General features: G+C 47.2%; 1 protein-coding gene across 1 annotated transcript; it reads right to left on the bottom strand.

The window, feature by feature from the left end:
* Positions 1-11,436: 11,436 nt before the first annotated feature.
* LOC120846367 (alpha-tocopherol transfer protein-like) lies at positions 11,437-20,095 on the bottom strand. The gene is made up of 5 exons (XM_040218108.3): positions 19,951-20,095; positions 18,568-18,819; positions 16,287-16,480; positions 14,776-14,886; positions 11,437-11,613 (listed from the first exon to the last, which is right to left on the bottom strand). The coding sequence occupies exons 1-5, from the start codon at positions 20,093-20,095 to the stop codon at positions 11,437-11,439; spliced, it is 879 nt and encodes a 292-aa protein (XP_040074042.2).
* Between the last annotated feature and the right edge of the window lie 5,322 nt (positions 20,096-25,417).

Below are 25,417 nucleotides of genomic sequence, written 5' to 3'. Positions count from 1 at the left end.
AATAAACGACGACGTGAGCCGTCGATTTCGGTGGCAGCAACTTCACGTCGGAAGTCCAGCAGGCCTTGTTTGCGGCGTACGGATCATCGAAGGCAACGCCGTCCACGCACAGCTTGTTTCGATACCGCTGCCGTTCAGGCTCGGGTAGCGAGCTAAAATAGTCGGGCATAGCATACGACATACGTTGTCAGGAAATACGACGCACAAATAAAGCTAGAACCGTCCTTACAACTTCAACAACGAGCGCACGCCATAGAACGCAATGGCGAAAACACGAAGAGCTGGACCGCTTTTGCCCACAGCTTCCGTGCATGCCCGGCTCCCGGCCGTGTTGGTAAACAGAGCCGCTCCGCGTGTCGGTCTATAGCAGCGCCTTTGGTTAGAGTTAGTGTAAAACAAATTATAAATGTTATGATTTTTTTTATGCAACCCGAGTGTTTTGTGCTTGCCCGTGTTTAATATGTACGCGCCATCCTTTCCTTTCTGGTTCACCTCATTTGACGCGATTACGACAGGCTTCATAAACGCATTCCCCGTGAGCGGTTACCTCAAGACTATGGTGGAACCCTGCGAATACTACGATTACTGCGATTTCGAAGAGTCCTTCAGAAACGCGGAGGATTTTTTTACTTTTTTTCTTTTGTGGAGCTCGGCAGATACGGTTACTGGAAGGGGGATCCTTTGGAAGAACCGGATGAATGCGAACGAAACGATCGGCTGAACGCTGTGACGGTAGAACGTCCGCAAAATTGACGGGATGACGACTTCGAGTAGGTGGAAGATTCACATATCAGCCCTTTTCCCACCAAGAGCAGATAATATAATAAAGCGGTTAAAGATACTTTAGGGGGAAGTCCCTTTATATATCAGTCGACGAATGACTCAAAATTCTTCGACCGCGCACCAGAGATCTGAGTTCCCAGTTTATTTGCAACTCCCGTCATCACGTTTATAACACAAGATGTGTTATAGGCTGGCACCTAACCATATCCGGTTAGGTGCCAGCAATGGAAGTCGACAGGCTGACGCAGCGCTCCTCTGCTCACTGATCGGGCACTATAGTCGGTTACAAGTTAAGAAGGTAGTAGAAGACCCTCCCCATAAGCGTGATGCGCCCGCTTCAGACGCCTCCGCAGTCGAGAAAATAGTTCGCTGAAAACGCCCCTTCTGCTTCAATGGATGGATATTGACTACAGACAGACTTTGTAGCGGGCGGCAGCTCGCGCCACCTAGCCGAGGCCAATTACTCGCTCCGGAAGGTTGACGTAAAAAGACGGCTTCAGTGCAACGAAAATTGTAACTTTTATAAGTAATGCATATATGGTTGTTGGTTTTAGCTTGATAATGTTCCTACTCGAATTAGGTACATTCCGTGTATTTGCTGCGTTTGTTAAAAAGAAACCTGCGTTTCGGGTATTGAAAGTTCCTGCGATTCGCGTTTTGACAATGCCGAAGTCGTCCTTTTCCGTTATGAATCCCAACGTGGAGACAGCGGAATGCGATTCCTCCGACTCTTCTTCGTCAAGAGAGTGTGGTGCAGCTTCGCCGCCTACGCCAAGGCGCCTCTACAAGAAGCATAAAAGTGGCGATGTCCTCAACCGGGTTGCACGGCAGCTGATAATGAACGCGTACGTTCAGGTGCGACACGAACCGCCCGCCAAGCCCGGCCAGCCCGGCCTCACTGGAGGAGTCCTGCATCAAAGTCAGCAAACTGCTTGGCGTTGGTGTACGCACCGTCCTCGAGATTAGGAAGCAGGCGAAAGAAACCGAGGGACAAGTTGTGACACCTTCTCGGAAGCGCCCAGCAAGTGAAGGCAAGAGGCGGCGCAAAGTCAGGTACGGCGAGTTCACGTTGTGCGCGCTGAGATCGTGCGTCCACCGTTTCTTTCGACGGAACGAGGTCCCCACGGTCAAGAAGATAACGGCCGAATTCTGCGCGAGCACTGAACTTCCCTCGTTGAAGGCTTGAACTGTGCGTCGCCTTCTCCACGACATCGGATTCGAGCATGACAAGAGGGAACGAAACTCCCGGTTGATTGAACGAGAGGACATAGTCGCCTGCATGAGATCGCACGTCACCGACAAGATGGTGGGAAAATCTTCTACTTGGACGAGACGTGGGTGACGGCAGGGCGCACTGTCTCAAGGGTGTGGGTAGACACGACAGTGGCCTCGTCTCACGACGCCTTCATGCGTGGTCTCTCGACTGGCCTCAAGCAGCCATCGGGGAAGGGCCAGCGTCTTATTGTCACCCACATCGGCAGCGATGAAGGCTTCGTCGACGGCTGCCTGGACGTGTTCCGTGGACAAAAGACCGGTGATTACCACGACGAAATGGATGGCGCCCGCTTCGAGAAGTGGTTCGACGGTGTCCTCGACAAACTGCCGACAGTAAGCGTTATCGTCATGGACAATGCTTCTTACCGTTCACGGCGGTTGGAAGCAGTGCCTACGACGAGTTCCCGGAAGGACGACATCCGACAGTGGCTGACGTCTAAGAAACTTTCATGGGACCCCAAGATGGTGAAGAAGCAGCTGCTCGACATTGTGGCCTTGGTGAAGCCACAGCACCTAAAGTATCGTGTGGACACTGCTGCCGAGACAGCTGGCTGCACTGTGGTCAAGCTCCCACCGTATCACTGCGAGTTCAACCCCATTGAACTGATGTGGACGCAGATCAAGAATGGCGTTGCTGCCCGAAACACGACGTTCAAGATTGTCGACGTGGGGAGACTCCTCAACGAAGAAGTTGACAAAGCCACCGCTGACAACTGGATTAATGCTGTCAGGCACGTCATTGACATTGAAGCAACGTTCCGACGAAGTGGTGCCCCAAGTGCCCACATCCAGCCCATCGTCATCCAGCTGGATGGAGAGGACACCCCATCCGAGAGTGACCTGTCTGGTGTCGAGCCCCTTGACGAAGCTTAATGCCACCATTATGGAGAAAGCGTGGAACATCTCGGAACACAAAACGGTCCTTTTAAGGACCACTCATTTGCTTTAAGATCGGATTGTTGGTCTTGACCACCGCTAACCTCCCGTGTCTCATGTTGTCATGCTTCTCTGCTCGTTGCCGTATAGAATTTCGATATGCAGCCACCAGACAAACTTTTGTTGCGATAATGTCTAAGCTGATCTATACATTGCACTGTGCCATGAATCACCAGTATAGATTTCAACTTCACGAAAACAAAAGTTTGCAGCCCATCTACGGCAAAGACATCAGATGCCTTATTGACCCTTCCCGCTGTCTAAACATCTTTGCTACGCAGCAAATGGAACGACACAACATATCACTGCCAGTGCTCTGCTTTAAAGCATAAATGGGACGTCTTTGGCCATTTACATGACTGAGGCTTCTGGGTATAACAAAGCCGTGTGTTAGCACAGCGGAGATCGAAATCGCAGTACCAGTACTCTGTTTCGAAGTCTAAAGGGAACGCCTATGGTCATTCACATGACCGAGGCCCCTCTGAAAACAACAATAATGTGTGTCAGCACTGTGGGCAGCTAACTCTTAATGCCAATGACCTGTTTCGAAGCATAAACTGGACGTCAGTGGCCATTCACATGACCGAGGCCACTCTGAGAATAACAATAACGTGCATCAGCGCTGCGGGCAGCTAACTCTAACTGCCAATGACCTGTTTCGAAGCATGAACTGGACGTCAGTGGCCATCCACACGACGGAGGCCACTCTGAGGATAACAATAACGTGTATCAGCGCTGCGGGCAGCTAACTCTAACTGCCAGTGACCTGTTTCGAAGCATAAACTGGACGTCAGTGGCCATCCACACGACCGAGGCCACTCTGAGAATAACAATAACGTGCATCAGCGCCGCGGGCAGCTAACTCTAACTGCCACTGACCTGTTTCGAAGCATAAACTGGACGTCAATGGCCACCCACACGACCGAGGCCACTCTGAGAACAACAATAACGTGCATCAGCGCTGCGGGCAGCTAACTCTAACTGCCAATGACCTGTTTCGAAGCATAAACTGGACGTCGGTGGCCATTCTCACGACCGAAGCCACTCTGAGAATAACAATAACGTCTGTCAGCACTGTGTGCAGCTAACTCTAACTGCTAATGATCTCGTTTCGAAACATAAATAGGACGTCAGTGGCCATTCACACGACTGAGGCCCACCCTGGGAATAACAATACCTTGTGTTAGCACAGTGGAGAGCAAAATGCCAGTGCTAGTGCTCCGTTTCGAAGCATAATAGACGCGTCGAAAGTTCCCTTGAAGTCGACGGCCATTATGACTCTTGGGTCGCACTTTGGCGAGTTGGCCAACACTTCGTGGTGGATGAGGAACAGGCTTCCCTGTGCGCCGAAGTGCGGTCTGAAGTAGTGCGGCATAGATTTCCTGAATTTAAGAGGCGCCATTGTACTCGCTTGAAATATATCGTAAAAACAGCACTAATTGATTGACGTGAGAAAACGTCGGCTACAACATTGATGAAGGATTGGTGAGAGGACGGAGATCTGGGGAATGCCAATGCCAGTAACTGGGCCTAGCTCAAGCTTCATATTGTCCGTCTTGCAGAAACGCTGTGATGAAGTGAAGCGGTCTTCCATAGAGACCTCAGTTTTGAGCCTCCCGGACTAGTGCAATGTACAGGATTAAATCTAACGTTTTCAAAGCCGATAAGAACCCCAATGCACAGATTGCAGCCAGACTTGTTGCCAAGGGCAGAGTTGTGAAGTACCCAAAGGTTGTTTTAGAGTGCTTGGGTGGCTTCTAAAGCTGCTTTAGAATGAATGGAGGTATTTCTGGGTTTTGTGATGCTATAGGCTGTAACAGGCGTAATCGCACTTTCCGCTGGTGCCCCTGTAACACCCGGATGAAGTAGGTCGCCTCCTGGAAGGCCTGGGGATGTACTGTTGGAGGGAAATTGTAGGATTAGTCTAATGGGCTGCTAAGAAGTTATCCCATACGACGAATCATGCAAAGCCTTTTGAAGGTTGAGATCTAAGGCTTGCAATGAGATCAGATAGGTAGGTGGTCGCTTCCCACTGTCGGTGTGAACTCGCCATACCCCTCGGCTTGGGGAGCCCCACGTTAACCCTCAGCTCTCAGGCCCGAGCCCTCTGTACTCGTCATACTTTTGCACCAATAACGCCGATAATGAGTCCATCTTGTCCAGTCCAGAACCATTTCAAATTTGCCTCATGGCCCCTTATCCAATTCCAAGTCGTGAACTTTAACAGCAGAGGGGCGTGAAATTCATTTTCTTCTTTGTTTAGAGTGCATTTGTTCTGGCAATGGGTATCTAAAAATGATGCCTGCGGTAGTGTTTAAGTAACGCGGCTCGGGAACAGGCTTTTTGTGCAGTGCCACTCATTTCATCAAATGACATTTCCCCGACAGTTTGTTTCAACGCTGCGACGTTTTATCAACATATTGTTTCATCGACACTCGCTCAGTGACATATCTTGCTATGTTTCGTCGACAAGATCTTTGTTTGGTTAGGGGTGCGCTGCTTTGTTGGTGAGCAAGAGTACGGGTACATGCACGGGGGCAGGACCACCCTTACACGCTGCTGCGAAGCGCCATGTATACGGGTGGGCTGGGTGGGTCCACATTTTTGTAATCCACTGCTGGAAACTGTCGCCGCAAAGCGTCGTGAAGTGGGTGGGTCGGATAGTTTAATATCTGCTTCAGTGATAAACGCACAACAAAATGTTCCTACAGCGTGCAATTTGTGTGTCGATGAAACTTCACAGCACAGTGTGGCAGTATCGATGAAACGAGAGTTGTAAAAAGTTGATGAAACGTGTCGATGAAACAACGGGGACCCTTCTTTCCAATGGTTCCATGGAGGCTCTGACAATGAGGACTTCAATGTTGCCTCCAAGAAGCTCAATGTTTTTTACACGAGTCTGTCTTTGCCAAGGTAGACCAGAAAGACGATGGCAGATTCTGAAGAGCTCGTTCGCGGCTACGGCCTGGTATAATCCAGAGATAAACATACATCAGAAATGTAATTAGGCGGTTTGAGCTGTTGCTTGATTCAAACATTGTTGATTTTATTGTTATAAAGACAAATCATTCTGCCACTTGCATTCGGACCAAGATCAGGACATCATGAGTATTCGGTATGTTTTCAATTCTTGATTTAAACAAATATTTCGCATATAAGAAAACCACAATTCATGAAGCGGGAACCTGCCCTTACAATAAATTTTTATTGACGTACTTTTCATATTTTACAAATTATTAAACCAATGCTGCGATCTAATATTGTGGACACATTTTCCTTCTAAAGTAAATTGGAAAAATTGCTGCGTGTTTACCGGTAATACCTCAGGCCGCGACGCGACGCGAGTGGAGGTACACGCGTCACGTACCCGGGTTTCGAAGCATAAACATACGACTGACAGCGCTTCGAGAGCAATCAGAATGTTCGGAAGCATTTGAGAGAACCAAATCTGCTTCCCTCAAATTCTCTGGTATTTCTTCCAAAAGAAGACATCAGCTTCTTAACGTCCAAAACAATATCAATTAAATGTTTGTAACATACGCAGCACCGGCTTTACCATTTGTGTGCCACCTGCATGTAACAGCTCATTATTGCGAACGAGGGTGCACCCGCGGGTACTATCGCAGTCATAGATTACCGTGCAGCTGATTGCGACGCGGAAACTTGACAAGGACTCCACGTTTCACAGATGAATGCATACCGCTTCGAAGGCGTCATTTCAGTAGACAGACTATTTATTAACGCCAGCAAAGATGCGGTCGAAATTGGGTAAAGACACTTACTGTGTTCGCGGTTCACAGCCCACTACACTTATAAAGAAGAGTTTGGTGACCGCTGCATTTTAACGTCGCTCCACGGAAACCACTGCGAAGAAAAGCCGAGGCCTTCACGATGTTGAGGCGCAACCTGAGGCAGAGAAGCAGACGGCGTTCGACGTATGTACGATGCTAGGCCTTACTCCCGCATCGAAATTTTCGATGGCAATGCTATCGCTGGATTCTCACGCTGTCGCGCAGAACCTTTTGCGAATAAAAGTGGACGCAGTTACGACTTAGCGACGTATGCTCGGGTAAGTGAAAAACCGCATTAAAAACTGAATAATTGCTGCAAGATACTCGAGTCGTAGAAAATCTGCCCGGCATCCATGTTGAAAATATTCATTTGCCGGAACAAGATTGGTTCGGGCAGGTCGTGACGTCACGAAAACAACGGGACGCGATTGGTGGCGGAGGAATACAAGATTCCCTTTGAAAGGCATTTGCCGCTACCTTCTTGACTTGTAACCGACTATAGCGCCAACCGAACCTCTACCTCGGGTGCCTCCGTGTTACTACAGGCCGATGGAAAAAGATCACGTGTTCATACATTGAGTGGCGTTCTGTTTCATAAAAAGAGCGCGCTCTGGGCTTTTCTAAAGTAACTGGATCCCGGGAAAAGAGTACAATGCTCCCCCGAATGGTCACCATTTCAGTTCATGGAATGAAACATTTCTCCTTGGACCTCTCCATTCTTGATGAGCCGTTCTAAACTCTTGAATACATGGTTTTTGCGCAAAAAAGACGAACACAAGAGAGAGAAACAAACACGTTCACCAACTCGCCCAACAACAAACTATATTACGTTCTAAACTCGCTGGGGACGGGTAGCATTATAGAGCCGTTTCTTGTATACCGAAATTTTGCTATCCACACACCTGCAAAACAAGCGTACATCCTTGTATAGCGCCATCACATGCGGCACGGTGCTTGGAGGCATTGCAAAATAGTTTTAATGCGAAAGCATTACCTGTTTCATGGAACGAAGCGGCGCTATCAGCTCTTAAAGCTTGCCAAACGGCACCTAAATTCCCCTGCGCCATGGAGCGAAGTTTGTAGCACGTATAGCAGCGAATTAATGAATAAACTCCCAGTGGCTGGCGCGTGGCATAGTTTTAAGGCACGCCGCCCCACAGAGAGCCCTTATCCATGGCGCAGCGGCCCGACCGCCGGTAACAGGGAGGGGGTGGCCGGACTCTGCAGAGCGTCCGTGGTGGCCGGCCGCAGTGCTCGGCCGGGCAGCCTACGCAGAGGTCGCTCGGCCGTGCTCAGCGAGTCGCGCAGCTTGTAAGAATACGCTACGTAAACGAATGCCTTCGCATTCCAACACGTTATACTTCGTCTCACCCTACGATGGACTAAAGGCAAAAGCTACGGGCCGTTAGATCCAATCACGAGCCACTTAGAAACTGTGCGGTATTTCGCTTCGATGCACGTATCGGTGCCCGCGTCCTGGATCACTGATGAGGGGACGGGTGGACAGTGGTTCGAATCGAAGAGCACTGAATGACTCAACAATTTTACATCGAAAAGAAAGCCACGACGTATAGGCTATTTGCAGCGTCGAAGCTATAGAAATGATGCGGCGCTTTTGGATTCGGAGCATTATTCGTCCACCCCTATTCAATGTTAAGCGTGCCATAGTATAGCGCGGAACGTAATTCGACCTGGCGGCCCGTGGCTTTGGCCTTTAGTCCATCGTAGGATAAGACAAAGTACAGCAGTCTTAGGTGTCTTTATTTTTTTTATTTCTTGAAATACGCATTAAGTACAATATATTGAAAGGGCTTTGGGGAAATAAGCATGATTGATAAGTTGATTGCATACACATGCAAAGACGAGGATCAGCCAGTCGCCTTGCGGTGTTTGGTCGTCTGTATGTTTCTATTTGTTTGTGTTCTAGTAGCAGGCAGGAATAGCAATGACACTACTTTCGCAGGATCCCGTGATTTTAGGTTTCCCTTGCAGAGAGAGAGAGAGCGCAAGAAAGAACCAGCGGAAACGAAGAGATAAGAAAGCGGAGCCTTTTTTGATGCTCTTTCGCTGCGATCTGGCAGCAGGGCTCTGTTCGGCGCTGCCACGTTCCACTTGTTCTATTTTCCGCACGCCCAGTCTACTGCGTCTCACACTCCAACAGGCTCTGAGAAAGTCTTATTTACACTGCAAGCACAGTAGATGGCACCCACATGCAAGACATTCGTGGATCTTTGTTACCACTGCCGTTTCAACGCTAGTACGGCAAAAGGGCGACTTTTTAATGCGATAGCAATATTAAGCTACTCATCACAGATTTTTGTCTATCTGGTATCCCAATGTCGCAGTAGGGCACAGTATACCATTTCCGCTCACTGTGACTGCACCCCATTGCGCCACGCGTATGCGGAGCAGGAGTACGCATTCCTTCATATTCGCACCCTTTTCGAAGCACCTGACGACCTTGACGTCGTCCTCGACGTCGTCCCAGAGGCTGTCTTTGAATCGTCTTCGACGTCGTGCCCTAGGACGTCGTCCTTAGGATGGTCTTAGAGGTCGTTTTTGAAATTACCTAGAGGTTTTCCTAGACATCGCCTTTGACGCCGTCCTCTTTAACGTCGTTTATTCATCCAGCAAAGTTTAGAGAAAAAATTGACGTCACAACCTATGCACCAATTCAGTTTCCGCTCTAAATCTGGTGGTGTGCAACGATAAATGCTATCGCATTCATAGATAATTACCCCTGTGGTTTCTACAAATTTTCTGCGGCCGTCAAATTTGCTGCCCCGTAATCTCAGCTTTACACTTTCGCTGCTGCGTGTCCGCACGCCACGTAGCAGCGAAAGTATGTGAGTAGCAGCACGTAGCAGTTTAGTATGTGAGTGGCTGGTTTTATGTGACCGTTCCTTCGTCTACGCTCGGACATATCATGAAGCGAAGTGTAACGAATCGTCGCATCACTTTCGAAGGAGGTCACTACTGTCAGTTTTTGTTTTATTTTATTTTTTCGACCCCGCAGATTTAACGGTCAGAACCAGGCGAGGTTCGCTTGCTGTCAGAAAAAAATCCAAATTTTAATGTAAAATAATAAAAAAAAAAAACTTGACAAGTTCTAGTTGTTGTTGGGAGAGCCTTGCACTTGTTTTGCGATGGAAGTTCGTTTAACCAGCACCACGCGACCTTGAGTTTCCCTGCTGTTTTCTCCGAAGTTTGCTATATATAAAAGCGCCCTGTGTAGAACGAAGGCGGTGCGAAATCACGTCGGTTATCAGTTGCCCAGCCGACTCAGTCCATCGCGAAACTTCGGTGCCTAAGACCGTGAAGGGGCATGATAGATACTTGGGGGATGTGAAAAAAACAAAACAAGAAACGTTGACGGGCCGGTAAGTCGACACTTCTTTTTACATCGTTATTTTCTTAGAAATTGGCGTAAAAGTTGTAGTTTGTAAAGCTACTGTATTTAGGTTGAAGAATTTTACAAACCATATTTTAACGCGAAAGATCGGACAGCATCCAGGGCTGTGGTGAAGAGTAGAAATATGCCCGGAATCACTTCAGGTCACGGCTTGTTTTCAACACGTTTCTTGTCTCGTGTATCCCTCTTCGGTCTTCTAGTCTTATTGTCCGATGCCGCAATTTCATCGAGTGAAGAGCGATAACAAGATGCTCAAGACTTGCCACGTCCGGCGTTTCTTAGAGCTTTAAGCCTAGAAAAGACGCAAGGCCGACGCGCTAATAATAATAATTGGGGTTGTTTGGATATTTATACAAGCGTGTAGTTGGTCAGCCATTTGAAAGTTGCGACGAGTCACTCGCTATAGGTGAGCTAGCGCCGGTGTGCATTGGCAGAATGAACGTGACACAACATCGTGCAGGTTTCGTTCCATGTCAGACCCTGAAATATGTCAGGTGACGCGCGTGCACGCTTGAGAATGAGGTGGAACGAGCATTGAATGCGGAAACTTGTAGACACCTTCGCTCAAAGGAAATCACTGTTTAGTTAGTCACTCGGTTATCGTCTACTCGAATTAATGAGAAAATCATGGCAGCGGTGGTAATTACTTTTAATGGTGTGTTTCAGGGCTCAAATCTGCCACGCTACAGATTCATACACATACTCTTCTTAGGAATGTTTGAAAACGTCCGATGCGTTCATTGTAGACCCGGTTCCTATTGTTCATAGAATGTAATACTGAGCGTTTCGCCGTCGGTACGTCTGGGGTCTGATCTAAAAAGTGGAAATCTCCAACAAACGTATCGGGTAAAGCAGTGTCATTTGTACAAGGCACAAAATCGTGATTTGGCCCTTCCGGAAAAAATCTTCACTCCGTGAATCTTACGTCGTTTCAATACAGTTACAATAAAATCGCAGCAAGTAATAACCCGTTGTAGTACACTGATGAGTGAATATTGTTTAATTGACTTCGCGTAAATATAGCGCCATGCAGCCGAATTGAGCCTAAAACGACGAGTAACAGATTTTTTTTTTCTTTGCTGGATGAGCCAAGTTTTGTGATCTTACAACCAAGCCTGTCCAGTAGAAACATGCTTTGTTTGTCTTCGTGTTTCAGCCCTACAGTTTGTTTTCTGTTAACTGGCGTCTTCTGATAAAGTACCATTCAACACGTGGCCGTCTCCATGGGAAGTCCGTATCTCATTTTGGTCGGTAACCGTAGCGCGCTATCTGCAAGTAGAAGTCTTCGATCTTTCTCAGCGATTTCTCGAGACTGTGGTAGTCGACCTTGCCCCGGGTGCCGTCGTATTCTTCGGGGAGCCGTTCGCGAGGGATCAGGGCGTGGAGCTTCTGGTAGTCGCGCCCGATAAAGTGAGTCTGCAAGCAAATAGAGAGCGATCGCCAGGTGTTAACCGGGCGTTACTTGGAGCGATTAATGACTTTTATTGAATGCCGATACTTTAATTCTGCTAATGCTTCGATTATAGTTGAGGTGATGAGTGGTCCTTGATATTGGCTACATTCAAATTTCGTTCAAGCTCCCCCTCCTCTTTTTCTCTCGCCTACAGTCACGTTTAAGTACACAGACTTCAAGCCTTTTGAATCTTAGATTAGTTACCCTACTCCAACCGAATAACAAAGAACTTGCTTTCATAACAGGGGTCTCGTTACTTCATTCGACCACCCTCCTAAAGCCGCTGTCAGAGTTTGCATACGTCAATTAAAGGACACGGTGTCTGCTACAGACATCATGACATTTGTATCTGCGCACCCGCCTCAACCATGTTCGAAACACGTTTTCTTTTTACGTATGTATGCTTCGAATATGTCTGCAAGAAAGTAACACGACTCGACAATGTCCGCGGACTGTCTTTTGTATAGAGCTTTTCGTTCACCCTCATCCCGAGCCACCTCGTAAACACATCCCGTATGGGCGTCAACAACAAGAACAACAAAAAGGAAAAAAATTAAACATTTTAAATTGCAAATTGTAAAATACAAATAGATGGGAGGCAAAGCGAGAATCGTTTACGGTTCCACTTATACTCTAAATGTATTTTATTGGCGTGGCGAGGGCAAAAACAACGTTGACGCCCATGCTGGAAGTGACAACATTCCAGGGGGCGGCGCCCTAGTGGAAAAAACCTATAATGTAAAGTAACCCCCTCCCAACCCCCCCCCCCCCCCCCCAAAAAAAAAAAAATAAAATGTAGAATAAATTACACAATTTTCGTTACGGCAAAAATAAACTACCCATCGTTCATTTTCCGCACAAATGTAGCTCTAGCGGTTCGAACCAGATGGAAAAGTTTCAGAACTATAACTGTTATCTCACTCAAAAGTTACAGGTAATTTTCGTAAACTTTCATTGAGAAAATGGGGCCCGTTTTCGCGCGTTTTCGGAAACTGACGCCATTCAGCTGCATATGTTATGACAGGTTCTCCATCGGCCGCCATTTTCCCATTGAAAATTTTCAAAAATCGGTCATAACGTTTTAGTAAGATAACGCTTAGTTCTGAAAATTTAGCATCTGGTTTGAACCGCTGGGGTTACATTTGGATGTAGAATGAACGTTCCGTAATGCGTAGTTCATTTTTGCGGAAAAAAAACGTAAATTTTTATGGGGGCGCGGTTACACTGCCACCCTGTCTTGGCAGTGCAACCGTGGCTTTAAAGGGACCATGAAATGACCTTTTTACTTTTTCCAGATAACTTTTACATTAAACCGTCAATGTTCACTGAAAGCCGAACAGGCATCCGTTTTCGTCTCGGTTTATTAACTTCTACACAAAAAATTAATGAAATATCGACTTTTTCTTTCTCTCCAACTGACCGCGAAACAAGCCGTGACGTACGCTGTTTCCGGAACCGGACGTTTTCTCGGCAGTAGGAGAATGGGAGCGTTAGCGGCGACGAGTTGGGGTGCGCCTGAAGTTTTTTTTGCTGCGCTGATGTCACCGACGTATTTTCTGAATAGGCGCCTCTCATCGCCGCATCGCAGCTGAGCGAAATTCAATGAGATATGTTGCGCTAGAGCGACAGCATGGGACTAGTCCCATACGCGGTATGCCTGTTGGGAAGTGAAGCGAGTCTTCCGGTGACGACTCCAGAAGTCACCCCAACTGTCATTGTTGGTAAAAGGCGGCCCGTGTCAGTCGTTTGCAAAGAGACGTAGATGGAAACAAATTTCTGCGGCGTTTTTCGCGGCCTCGGAGATGCAGGAGCGAGCCGACGTTAAAAAAGATACGTTTGAACTACGAGTGTCAGCAAGAGCCACGTAAATACCTGTTCACACTCGGAGCGGACGCGCGCGTTTGATGGAAGTGCTGTATTCGCGCTGTTGGTAAGCGCTTCGGGACCGATCTTTTACGATTGCAACTCGATACTGACGCGACACTCGGCAAAGAAAGGTTGGACCGGCATTGCACGTATATCTCCCACGAACACTTATAGCTCGGCAGTGACGTGCGGTCTGTCAGAATAAAAATGGCATACCAATAACAAAGTGTACATACCGTGTTACGAAGGTAATCCATACGGCGTTTATTTCAGCTCTATATCACACAAAACAAGATAGAATCGACGAGAGTCCCTTTTCGACGAGTGTTCGTCAACACTGCCTCGGAAAACAAGGGGAAGAGATTGGCCTCACCTCTTAATCTAAAATTGAGGTCAGCGATCAAACTATAACACGGGAAGGGTCCACAAGGGTAGCGCGGGCATATTCCATTCAGCACGCCAGCCGGTCGTAGGCAGACGGTCTTGCGACGAAGCAACGCTGCGCCGAGTCGGAGTGCCTGCTAGGCCTATATTCTGAGCAGCTCGCTTCGTCGGAGTCGGTGGATTTGTCGCCGTTGTCGCTTTTCTCGGGTGTTTGTGGATCCAGCGTTCTTGTTCGTCGTGGTCTGTTTTAAGTACTTTTTTTCTTGCTGCTTGAAGTCGGCACGCGCGAGAACACGTAGAAAAATAAACGTTCAGTCAGTCAGAGTTTTGAGAGGAAGGAAATCAAAGGAAATAACCGGTCGTCGGACGTCGCGACCCAAGTAAGTGAAGTCGGCCCTGCCCTACTGCGCACGCGCAGTAGTTGCTTCGTTTACCACACGATAGATGGCGCTTGGCTCTCAGCATTATCAAATTTGGCAATTTTCGCCACACATCTCTAATTATGCTCCAAAATGTGGATCTGAATATTATTTAACAAAACTTTTAGGAAACATTCGCCGGCTATTTATTGTTTACGATCGCGGTGCTGGTGGGGGAGGCTCTTACCCAATAGGCGACGTGGATTCGGCTGACGTGCTCCGTTTCCGCGGATGCATCGTAGTGAAAAGGCAGCGAGTTTCGAAGGAAAGAAGGCGCAAAAGAGTCCAGTTTTCTTTTAAAAGTTCTATAGCAAATAATTTTTTTTGGCTCCCTATTTTTGTGTTTTTGTGTTTCTTTTCACACGTTTTACGACGTGCGGTGGATGAAATTCGATTTTAAAATCATTTCATGGTCCCTTTAATCTCACGGGCGCACACTCGCGCTTCTCCTCTTACCCGGTCTACGAGCTTCGGTTTCAGGAACAACTTGGCAACAGAGTAGATGAGCTCGAATATGGGAGGGTTGTTGGTAATGTATACTCCCTTGATTCTTATAGGGTAGCACTCCTGGAAAGAAAAAAAAATCACAGCTCGAACAAAAGTTCTGCAGCTAAGGACACTTTCCTAAAGACAGGTTATTGGTTCTTGTTGGGTCACCTCCAGGGTGAGAACGTCACGGAGGAGTTTCGCTTGTCCCACCACCAGCCCCAGCATCCTGCCTTCGATAACGCTTCGAGTTTCGTGAGCGTCGAGCGTGCACGTGCAGCCAAAGCAAAACGGAAGGCAACGAGCGCGTGCTAGAAGTCGAGCGTTCGAAAGAGACGTCCTGACGTTCTCATTTTGTCTGTGACCATACGGGTAGAAACTGAGGGAGAGGAGGAGATAACAACGCGCGGGGATATCAGAACACCGAGCTCTGGTTGGAATGATTGGTGGGCATACAGAGACAAGGCCGCTAGGCTTTCCGTCTACCCACAAATTTAGCTGCCTTAGCCTCTATACTCACTGTTTCGAGCGCGTTCGAACGCCGAATGACAGCGGCATTTGGCCTAGTGAGTAGGAAGCTTTGCCTTTACCACTGATCTCTATGACAATTGCTAGATCGCGTTTGCCCGGTCCGCAAATGCGGCCACTGGCGGCCATATTTTTGGTAGAGTTATGTTACCTCTAGCCAATGTAAGTTGCTGCAGCCACTATCATTCATCCATGGCAGACAGCGTTGTGGTAGTTGTGGTGGCAGGCTGCCATCAAAATAACGTGGGTGATATTTCGTGATTGATTGAAATTGTTTGACGAAACATATGTTTGAAACCCGGCGTGTACGGTAGCCCGATTTTTGAGGACCAGGTGAAAGTTTCACTAAATCGCAGCAAAGCACGCATCGAAAGTCGCATCGAAAGAAGCATCGAAAGCAGACGCCGGTACGGAGTCTGCTTTCGATGCGAGCTGCGCTACTTTCCCTCGGTGCTGCGCTTTCGTAGAACTTTTGCCGTGTCCTCGAAGATGAGTCTACCGTTCACGCCGGGTTTCAAGAATCTGCTTCGTCGAACAACTTCAATGAAGCACGAAATCTCACCCACGGTACAGTGTACTAGATCTACGGCTATTTTATGGCAGTCTGCCCCCATAGCGCTGTCCGCCATGTTACCTATGATGGCTAGAGATAATATAACTCTACCAAAAAGATGGCCGACCGTGGCCGCATTCCCGTCCATAGGCGGAGCTGGTCAAACGCGATCCAGAAAATAGACATAGAGATCAGTGGCCCTTACCCACTAATAATTCCAACCAGAGTTAGGAGCACTGACGACCCCGCGAGACTCTCACTTCCTCCTCTACGGCAGTTTCTTACCCTAAAGGAATTTAAAGATTGTCTTCACTTTATTTTTATAAATTCAATATCGATGTAGCTACCTTCATACTCGATTCTCGTAGGCAGGAGGATTGTGATTAGAATTGTGAGATACCTGAGCGAGCTCAATGAGCTTCCTGACCACGGAGGGAGTGTAATGTCTGAAGAGCTCGAAGTTGAGACCTTCCAAGTCTACGACGGCTACGACGCCTGCGACCTGAGTAGTCTCGCTCAGCAGGATGTACTCGCCGACCAAGACGCCGGCCCTGAAGAGCTCGTCCAGGGGGCACATGTGGGGCTTCCAAGCGCCTGCAAGGCATAGGGCGATATCAATTTTCTTTACAAACAAACCTGTTTTTTCTAATGCTGGTTTACACATTTGCGACTTCTTACGACTGGAGGGGCTTAAAAGCAGGTTTTAAAAAGAGAAGTGGTCGGAAAAGAAATAAATTTTTTTCGAAAGTTGTGATTTATTTTGTGTGTGTGTGCTTCATTATCCACAAATCTTTATATTCCTATGTAAAAACAATAAAGAACCGGTTGTGATAACAAAATTTGTGGAATGCTCATTTAGAAACTCCCGGCAACCCGGAAAGGCATAAATTTGATCCATTTTTGTGTGCGCGATTCTGCCAATTGTGACTTCACTCGCCATCAGATTTATGTTCGAAAGCCATACCGTCCCCTCTCCATCGCAGTCACCTGCACGCGTTTATCTATTTATGTAATTTTGCGGCATTTTCACAGATTGTGTACAAGTATTTTTGTTCTTAATATTGTTCAATCACGACCAAATTTTACAAAGATATGACTCAGAATATTTCAAATGCAACTATGAAAGTTTCGATAGAATTTTTCTGTATTTATCATAAATTTAAGGGACTTTTGTTTTGTCCTTTTAAAATGGCTTTTTCGTGGTTTTCAGTTATTTAAAATATATCTATACCTCGTACCCAACATTTTTGTTGCTTGTTTGCACTCAGTGGTTTAAACAAAATCAACGAGTTCATTCAACTATATTCTTTTAAATGTGTTGCCATGCCCCACGTATGAACGCGAACGCGTTTCATTTTTTTCTGATTGGGCGTAAGATCCAGAACATAGAAAACAAGCTATGTCAAAACTAATACCATATTAAGAAATAATAAATAGATCAAGCACTATAAAACTGGGAAACTTTCATTCAGTTATCTTAAATAACAATAAAAAAAACGCTTTCTCCCAGCCCGCTTACCACCGGCTCCAGTACTAAACAGCCAGTCGGAAAGCAGTCACAAGAGGCTCAAAAACCGATCGTGTCTCAGTCGGTCGGAGTGAGACGCAATTGTGTGAACCAGCCTTATTAGGGTTGTGCAGAAGACAAGCGTATCTTAAGGGCATTGACGATTAGTATAGTATCACCTAGGAATTTCTCACCTTTCCACTCTTAGTTATTTCCACGAACCTCGTGTGCGATTTGATGGGCTTCCATCGATGACACTGCAGCCCACTACACACAACATGCCGAGACTTTAACTATTGTGTTTAGTAATCTAAAAATATCCTCTCGAGAAAAAGAACTGAAATAAAATTGGCCCGGCAAGAAGAAGAACTCTGATTTGAATTTTTGTAATCATATCCTTCTCTAAACCAGCCTACGTAATTCATGCTTTTCTTTTTTTTCCACGACACAAACGTTTTTTAGACATTAAGAATTCTGTAAATATGCAGTGATTTCCCACATATTCAATTACGCTTATGTGCATATGGGCACTGACAGTTTAAGAAGCGCTGGGTGTGGCTTATTGCGTTCACGCTATTTTTAATGCGAAAACATTAGCTGGTGCCATGAAGCTAATCCGGCGTTATCTGTAGCAGCGAGAAACGGCACCTAAATTCCCATTGGTTGAGCGAAACGGCACTTAAATTCCCATTGGCTGCAGCACGTTATGTGGCTCAATAGCAACGGCGTCATCGTTGCTAAAAAGCCAGCCGAACTGCTGGCGACGCAGCGGGAAAATGGGGGGGGGGGGGGGGGGGGGGGGGCGCAGGTATGCACTGGCCTGACGTCAGGCCTAACGTTTTTGCTTCATGATTTGTTCGTTTGCCTTGTTATCTTCTAATTCTACCATCTCGTCGAGTACGAGGCGATAAGATGAGCCCGACTCGCTAGCAAATACGTTTCTGAAGCTTTCGGTGGCTACGGTAACATTTCTAATCCTGGTGCTACATTAATGCTTGAGAGATTTGCCAGCTGAACGAAAAAAGAAATATAATCGTTCAACTGGCAAATCTCACAAGCATGAATAACCAACTAGCTCAGCTCCAGGCAATCGCTACCTTAATATTCGGCAATTTGTTGCTCGAGGTCCATTAAAACGCGTTTTGGGAGTTATATTGCGTACGGAGGTACTCACCCAGCTTGAGAATAGCTACTAGCCTTCCCAGGTGGTCCCTTTCGTCGAGTATCGTAACCAGCTTGTTCTGGTGAAACACCGCGTTGAACATGATCTGAGACGGCCGCAGATCGTCGAAGATGTTCCGGTGCACCTGTCTCACGCGGAAGTACTTCCGGATCGTGCAGAAGGCCTCCTCCACGCGGTACTTCCGGGCACGCAGAAACTTCACCAGGAAAGCATCATCGGATGGACACTTGAGGTCCGGCTCAGCTGACAGACAAAAAAAAAAAAATATATATATATATATTATACAAATCTGCGGCGTCTGTACTTCCCAGAACCAAGCAACAAAGATCCTTAGCGGTATTAGGATAGAACTCATCCTGCAAAGCTCTTTGGTAGCCATGATTGACGGTTTCCCTCTCGCCACTCGCCTAAAGTGGAAAGTGTATGCAGAGTGCAAGTTCGTCTGCGTCTTGCGCCCCCTGCGGAAAAAGCAGACGAACGTTGCGTTGACGTCAGAACGCCGACTTTTGTTTGGCTCCGACTGTATGCATAGTGGTAGACCTCGAGGCAGCTGTGCACCGATGTCTACCCGTTATCCTTCCAATCAGAGCCAATCGGACCTCGTCGTTCTGACGCCATTTTTTGTAACCCCTGCGCAAGAAGCGGACGATCTTGCGCTCCGTATAGTGCTTTGTGCGAAGAGCTTGTCTCGCTTTTAACCTGCAACAGTGTATAGTTGAAGTTAGTCTCCGACCGGTGTACTTAAGGCATTAGTTCATCTCTACGTCACCCCATAATGGTGGCAGCGCAGCAGCGGACAATATTAAAGCAGATACGCTATATCTGCTATACCTGACGTACCTCGCTCCGCAACCTCCTAGTGGGAGCCGGAAACACCTGCCGCTATGGGTAAGGAGCCCACGACTAGAGTGACGTATGCGTATACGTTCGTTGGCGCCGGCACTTTTACATTCAACGGCCAGGATCGCGGCCATACCTCCCATTCTGTATAGTATTCTGAGAAGGCTCCTTTGACGTATATTTTTTTCCCATTTCGGGTACGCGATGCGTGGGCGGTAAGAGCCAATTTGCACGCCAATTGAAAACGCGCGCCAAGGCACCGTACTTCTGTCGAAGTTTCACTAATTTTTAGCATGACTCCAGGAAAATTTTAGTTTTTCCCGCATCTGTGAAACATTTACGTCGCCAGCATGGCCGATGCACACGGTCTCACACAACGCTATTGTTACGGTGCGAACACTACATTGACATTGTACCTTTGGCTCGTAAATGTTCACGTCGGAACCGAAGTTTACGGTGCCTCAATGTTATCCAGTTCTCGCACGTGGAATATAAAGACGATTCACTTTACAGCGTTAAGTTCTGCCATTTTACCATTGATGAGCTTCCGCAACTCCATAACTGTGTCCCTCTTCAACTGTGGTGTTTCTCCAAGCTCTTCGTAAGCCACAGTTCGGAGGTCAAAAGGCGGGCTCTCGGCGCCTGTCGCCTCCGTCGACGCTGGCTCCTCTTCGGACATCACCACAGTTCCTGCTGTGTGAACGATAGATGCATACTTTATATCGAAACCATTTTTTTTAAACTGTGACACTCACAACCTCTCTGATATTGTTTGAGCAACGGCGGCGCGCTTGAACTTTCGGACACTCGGGATTTTTATGAGCCAGTAAAGTCTTCATCGCAGTGCTCACTTCTGCTCTATTTATACACCGTTTAGTATTCCGACGCAGCGGACACTACGAGTGATCCCCGCCAATTCAGCACTGCGGTCATGTCACGTGACTGCGAGCCTCTCAAGTGGCTGCTCCCATCCCGAAGGCCACGTGACACTCGCAGGGCACAAGGTTGGTTTTTTATGGTTTGTGTACGGTCTGCGGTCCGTCATATTGTGAAACACAACACAGAGGAACATTCGCATACGCATATTTCACGCATACTACACGATACTTAAAAATCTATATACTATTTCCTTACGCCTCCCATTTTATAAAAGCCTCCCGGTTTTATAAAAGCGGGAGGTTTTTATAAAAAAAAATACGCGATTAATGTTTCATTGGCGGGAGGTTTTTATAAAAAAAAAAAAAAACGTCATTAATGTTTCATTTTTTTTTTATTATTCTTCGCGCTAATAACAAAAATTTTTTTTTCAGAAATAAGGAGTATGACTACTCGGACAGTTATTTTGTCTTCTTTGTTTGTCTAAAAACTGCACGGTTGTGTAAGTCAAATCCCCTTACAAACGACTGTTTTCACAGAATAAGTTCATAAATAAGTCGCACCTTTGTACGAGACGCACTTATATATTTGTGCGCTCGGCGCGGTGAAACTGCATTCATTTGCCTGCATATGAGTTTTATAATCTCAATAGATTCACAAGCGAAAGAAAGATTTAATATTTTCCTCTACGAATTGAACGAGAAAAGTGACCCCCTCGGAAAATTTGCACAGTTAGGGTCCATGCTTTAAGAAAAAACGCATAAGTTCCACCATTTTCTAAAACGCACCAACAGAAATTTCGGGGGTGGGGACACGCGATTTTTACATTTAAAAGGACGGTGCATATAGTATCCGACAGCTCTATTTGTGCGCAAGAAAGAATGCACGCATGAGCTAATGAGGGAGCTGTCGTGCTGCATCCCGTTGCAGCCCCCTCCTCGAGTCAAATTTGGGGGTTTTACGTGCCAAACCAGCGACGGGCATCTGGCGTGCCCCAGCGGACGACTGAGGATTCATTTGAACCACCTGGGGGTCTTTTGACGTGCAACCGCAAGCTCGGTTACCACGGTGCCTTCTCCGCAATAAGCCTCCATCAGATTGCGGGCACCTCGGCCGGGATTCCAACCCGCCACATGGGGATCCGTAGGCCAGCGCTCTCGCCTCGGAGCCACCGAGGCGGCTTGCAGCCCCCTCCTCTACGCCGCGCATGCGTTCCCCCGGACACGCCCTGACCTCATCGTTGGTCTCCAGCGTTCTCGAGGGGGCGGAGAGGGGAACAATTTTTTCTACATTCTTTTACATATTACGCACGTCGAAATTTGTCCTCACCGCTAGAAGATCTGCCTCTGTAGGTGCGCCGTGTAATGCAGGTGAGCGGAATAAAATGTATCCTCTTCAGTAAAGTATTTAGCAATAAAAAAAATAAAAGAGCAGTGCATATATTTTATTAACTTTAGTCAGTGAACGGGTCAAGAACGAAGTGGAAGCCCCTCCCGCCTCTTTCTACTTCAATAGTGCGAACGCTGGAGAGGAGGCGACCTCCTCTCCACGGTTCGCTCCGCTGAAGTGGAAAGGGAAGGGAGGAGCCTCCATTTCGTTCTTGACCTGTCACCGACTATAAGTCCCTGATTCTCCAACACAAATAGTAGTTTAAATCAAATAACGCGACGTCATGAATTAAAGTTGGGCATGATGTTGCGCTATTGAAATCGAATCGGTATTAGCGTAACTATAGTATATGCATGCCTTGCGCCTACGTCAGATGATGGCGACGAACACCGGTAATCGCCATGCTGGTGGTTGAGCCGACGGCCATTCGCAGCGAGAGCCATAAAGCGTCGGGCTCGGCCGTAATACTTGCTACGTATCCCGACGATCGTTTTGTCGGTGTGGCACGCGACAGAGTAAGCCGTCAAGTTAGACAAAGTACGAGTGGCAGGGAAGGGATGCGGCCGCGCATTACTGAAGCTAGACGCATTCCATTGCGGCGAGAGACGGCACTTTGCAGCCGTTGTTTACATTCGTGATGTTCATCGGTCGGCGCCGGCCCCCGTGTCTACGCTAGTCGAGACGCCGCTGCCGACCAGGGCATCGGCTTGTGCCGTCCGCGACACGGTAACCTCTGCGAGGAGCGAAGCTATGCAGGCGAGCTGGTTAGGAAACATCATAATTTAAGCCCTTCGCGTCTCGGCGTTTAAATATTGGTGGTAAAATTGCGTTGTTTAACAATATTTCACAAAAACGCAACAATTTTACTATAAATGGCTCCTAGAGCCTCTCGTGAAACATTGGTACACTCAATGAAGCTTTTTTCGCCGACACGACCGTCCTTCGCGTCAAAACTTCCTGGACAACATGTCGAAACTTTTCGCCCGTAGCGCGATCGCACCAACGCCGAAAACTTCCGCACGTACTGGCTGAACGTCATCATCGTAAGCTCTGCATGTTCTTCCAAGTTCGTATGTAAAAAGCTAGGTACCTTTTTGAAAATATGATGCATGTCAGGGCATGTCCGGACAGTTGGCGGAATCCTACGCCTTGGTAAGTGCTTCCGCGCGCTGTGCAGTAGTCACGTCACTTGCAAGACACGCATACAAAACGTCGCGAAGAATTCAACTAATTATTTTAATTTTGATATTCAATGACCACCGATATTGACATTGTTTTGGAGTAATTCGAAGACTCCTGTTCAGGTTACATATAAGATTCAAAAGTATCGATCTTTCTTTTCGGTTATTGGACGCTCATTAAGCTAAACTATCTGGTCCGTAACACCAACGGCTTAGCACACATACATGCTACGTTCAAGCGAATAGCTGAAAACATCTCACCTGTAGGGCAGGTAACACGCTGCTTGTTTCGAGAATCCGAGTGCCACGGCTCGCTTAGCAGCGAACAGCACCCGCGACTTTCTTCAACTCCGTTCACCGATAGGGTGGTGGAACCTACAAGCTCGTTAGGCCAGTCACACGTCTGTCTTTGTCCACGTGATCACGTTTCCGGCCATAGAGAGCAGGGTCAGGTAATGAAAGAGTTGATTTATCCGTCGAGCGCGTAACACTAACCGCCTTGTCAGCTTAGGGATGGCAGGGGTACATTCAAGGACGGACATGCTAGCATTGTGGTCATCGTCGTCAGCTAGCCCTTGGGTTGCTGGGCCCTGAAGCACTGTTGACGCTTCGGATTAGTCACCCCTAGTGTTCGGCCTTGACTTCTTCGCTCCCGGCAACTCTTACCTTAGGGATCAGACATGCTGAGGACGGGACACAGCTGTTCTTAGAAGCGGGCGGTTTAGGAGCGGCGCGGAGAATACCTTTGGGCGTTCTGAAAGGGCTCACTTTAGGGATCATCCCGTTTGGCAAAAGATAATTGGATAGGAGTTTCCGAGGAAAGTTTATCCTCGTTGGCGCGTGCGATTTTCGTGCCAGTGAACGAAGGACAAGAGCGTCCAGCTGGCTTCACCGCCTTCTTTGAAAGAGAAGGACGTAAACATACCCTTTTTTTCTTCTTTTTTTTTAAGTCATCGAGTTTTAAACCTTCCGGTGCGAAGTAGGAAATAGCCGTGCATTATATTAAAAGACCGCTTCTCGCTTTATAAAATCTATACACTAACGTACAGGACATTTTCTCTTAATTAAAACAAAACTTTAGAAAATTACATCTATAGAATTAGACATTATCTAGACGAGAAAGTATAGGGGCCGTGCTTCGCTTGACAGTTCCGGAACAGTTGAAAATTCGAGACATCCCTCAATCGGTCGCGTTCGGTTTACGCAGTAAAGTAATCACATGGCACACGTGTACGGGATAGACGAAAATGAGGTGTGAGACACTTTACAGTGCTTCTAATACTATTCTTAGTGGTAGTTATTAGTTGTGATCACTTATACGCTGTTTCAATATAATCACAGAAGCGGAAAACTCTTTGTACCCAGGAAGCCAACTATAGCGCAGGATCGAGGCGCGTGGAAACACAGTCTGGGTCAGGGTGTAAGATAGACAGGTGGGGAAACGGCCCATAGAAGCCTACCTCAGCGCCGTGACCGGATTGTGTACTCGTCTGCTTGCGGGTACCCCCGACTTGCGACAGATGGCGCTGCGGCGAGAGGAAAAAAATTGGAATCGGATTTGCGTGGAACTTTATGGGAGACTGCGCAAAATAAACCGAGAGCACGACAGTCTTTCATTAAAAATTCACAAAAAACAATATCCATCAGTTTAGCCGGTCGCCATCGGTCGCCCACCCGGAGTGAGAGTTCGCGGTGCTCCACATAGATGGCGCCACAGAAAAAGAGAAAACCGAGGGGGACACAATGCGGTCACTCATTTGGCTCTCGTTTCTCCACCTGTCTATCTTACACCCTGGTCTGGGTGCATTCCTGCCGTAGAAAGGTGTCCTGTACCTCGCTCCGTCGCTCCGATTGGCCCACCTAGCGTTATCCGTTGACCAAGTTATGCTGAAGCGAAGTATACGACGTAACCTATGAATTCCAATGAGCGGAACCCTAAAAAGTGAAAGTAGTTGGGGCTACTGTGTCCAAACTTTCAAGGCCACGGAACAAAGAAATAAAACATACTTTAAAATGACGACATTAAAAAACAGGAAACATTTTAGGTCTACACCGAAGGGTTGACTAATAAACATATGCTGCTATAATATACAATCACCTTTTGCCTAGAAAAAAGGCAAATGACTCACGGAAAGATCGACAGTCTTTAATTAAAAGGGTCTTTTTGAAGAATCGGAATTTATTCGCCACTCTCTCAAGAGTTTTAAAACAAATGCCTTTAGAAATTCATGCCCGCAAAACATACATAAAACTCTGGCTGCGCCTCGGTACTACCGATGTCCAAATTCACCGTCGTTTTGGAATATCGTGGTCTTTTCTTATACTGACTCGTGGTTACTCCACTCGTAGCAAGCGTTGCCGAGGTCTTCTGTGTGGTGACGGTCTTGTCACGAACGCTTGCTCTGGAACTCTCATCGTCGTCAATTTGATTTTTTTTTTTTATTATCCGTAAAACATGGGAAAGGTAAAGTAACTGGTATATAAGTTCCTTAATAAAAGCTCAGCTACAATTAAGACATTTCAGCTCTTGATGCAAACTAAGCATAAAAATGGCA

Source organism: Ixodes scapularis, unplaced genomic scaffold (genome assembly GCF_016920785.2).
Source record: "Ixodes scapularis isolate PalLabHiFi unplaced genomic scaffold, ASM1692078v2 PGA_scaffold7__128_contigs__length_106722199, whole genome shotgun sequence".
Taxonomy (NCBI): Eukaryota; Metazoa; Arthropoda; class Arachnida; order Ixodida; family Ixodidae; genus Ixodes; species Ixodes scapularis.
The sequence above is the reverse complement of the archived record's forward strand: the minus strand, read 5'-3'. Positions and strand labels throughout refer to the sequence as shown.

Bases quoted from the DNA above. Each gene is read 5' to 3' on its own strand.
- LOC120846367 (XM_040218108.3), bottom strand. From the start codon at position 20,095: ATGTCCGAAGAGGAGCCAGCGTCGACGGAGGCGACAGGCGCCGAGAGC. The intron at 14,887-16,286 runs GTATCTCACAAT...TTTTCTTTCCAG, and splicing joins AGCTCATTGAGCTCGCTCAG to GAGTGCTACCCTATAAGAAT. The intron at 11,614-14,775 runs GTAAGAGGAGAA...ATTTGCTTGCAG, and splicing joins AACCGAAGCTCGTAGACCGG to ACTCACTTTATCGGGCGCGA.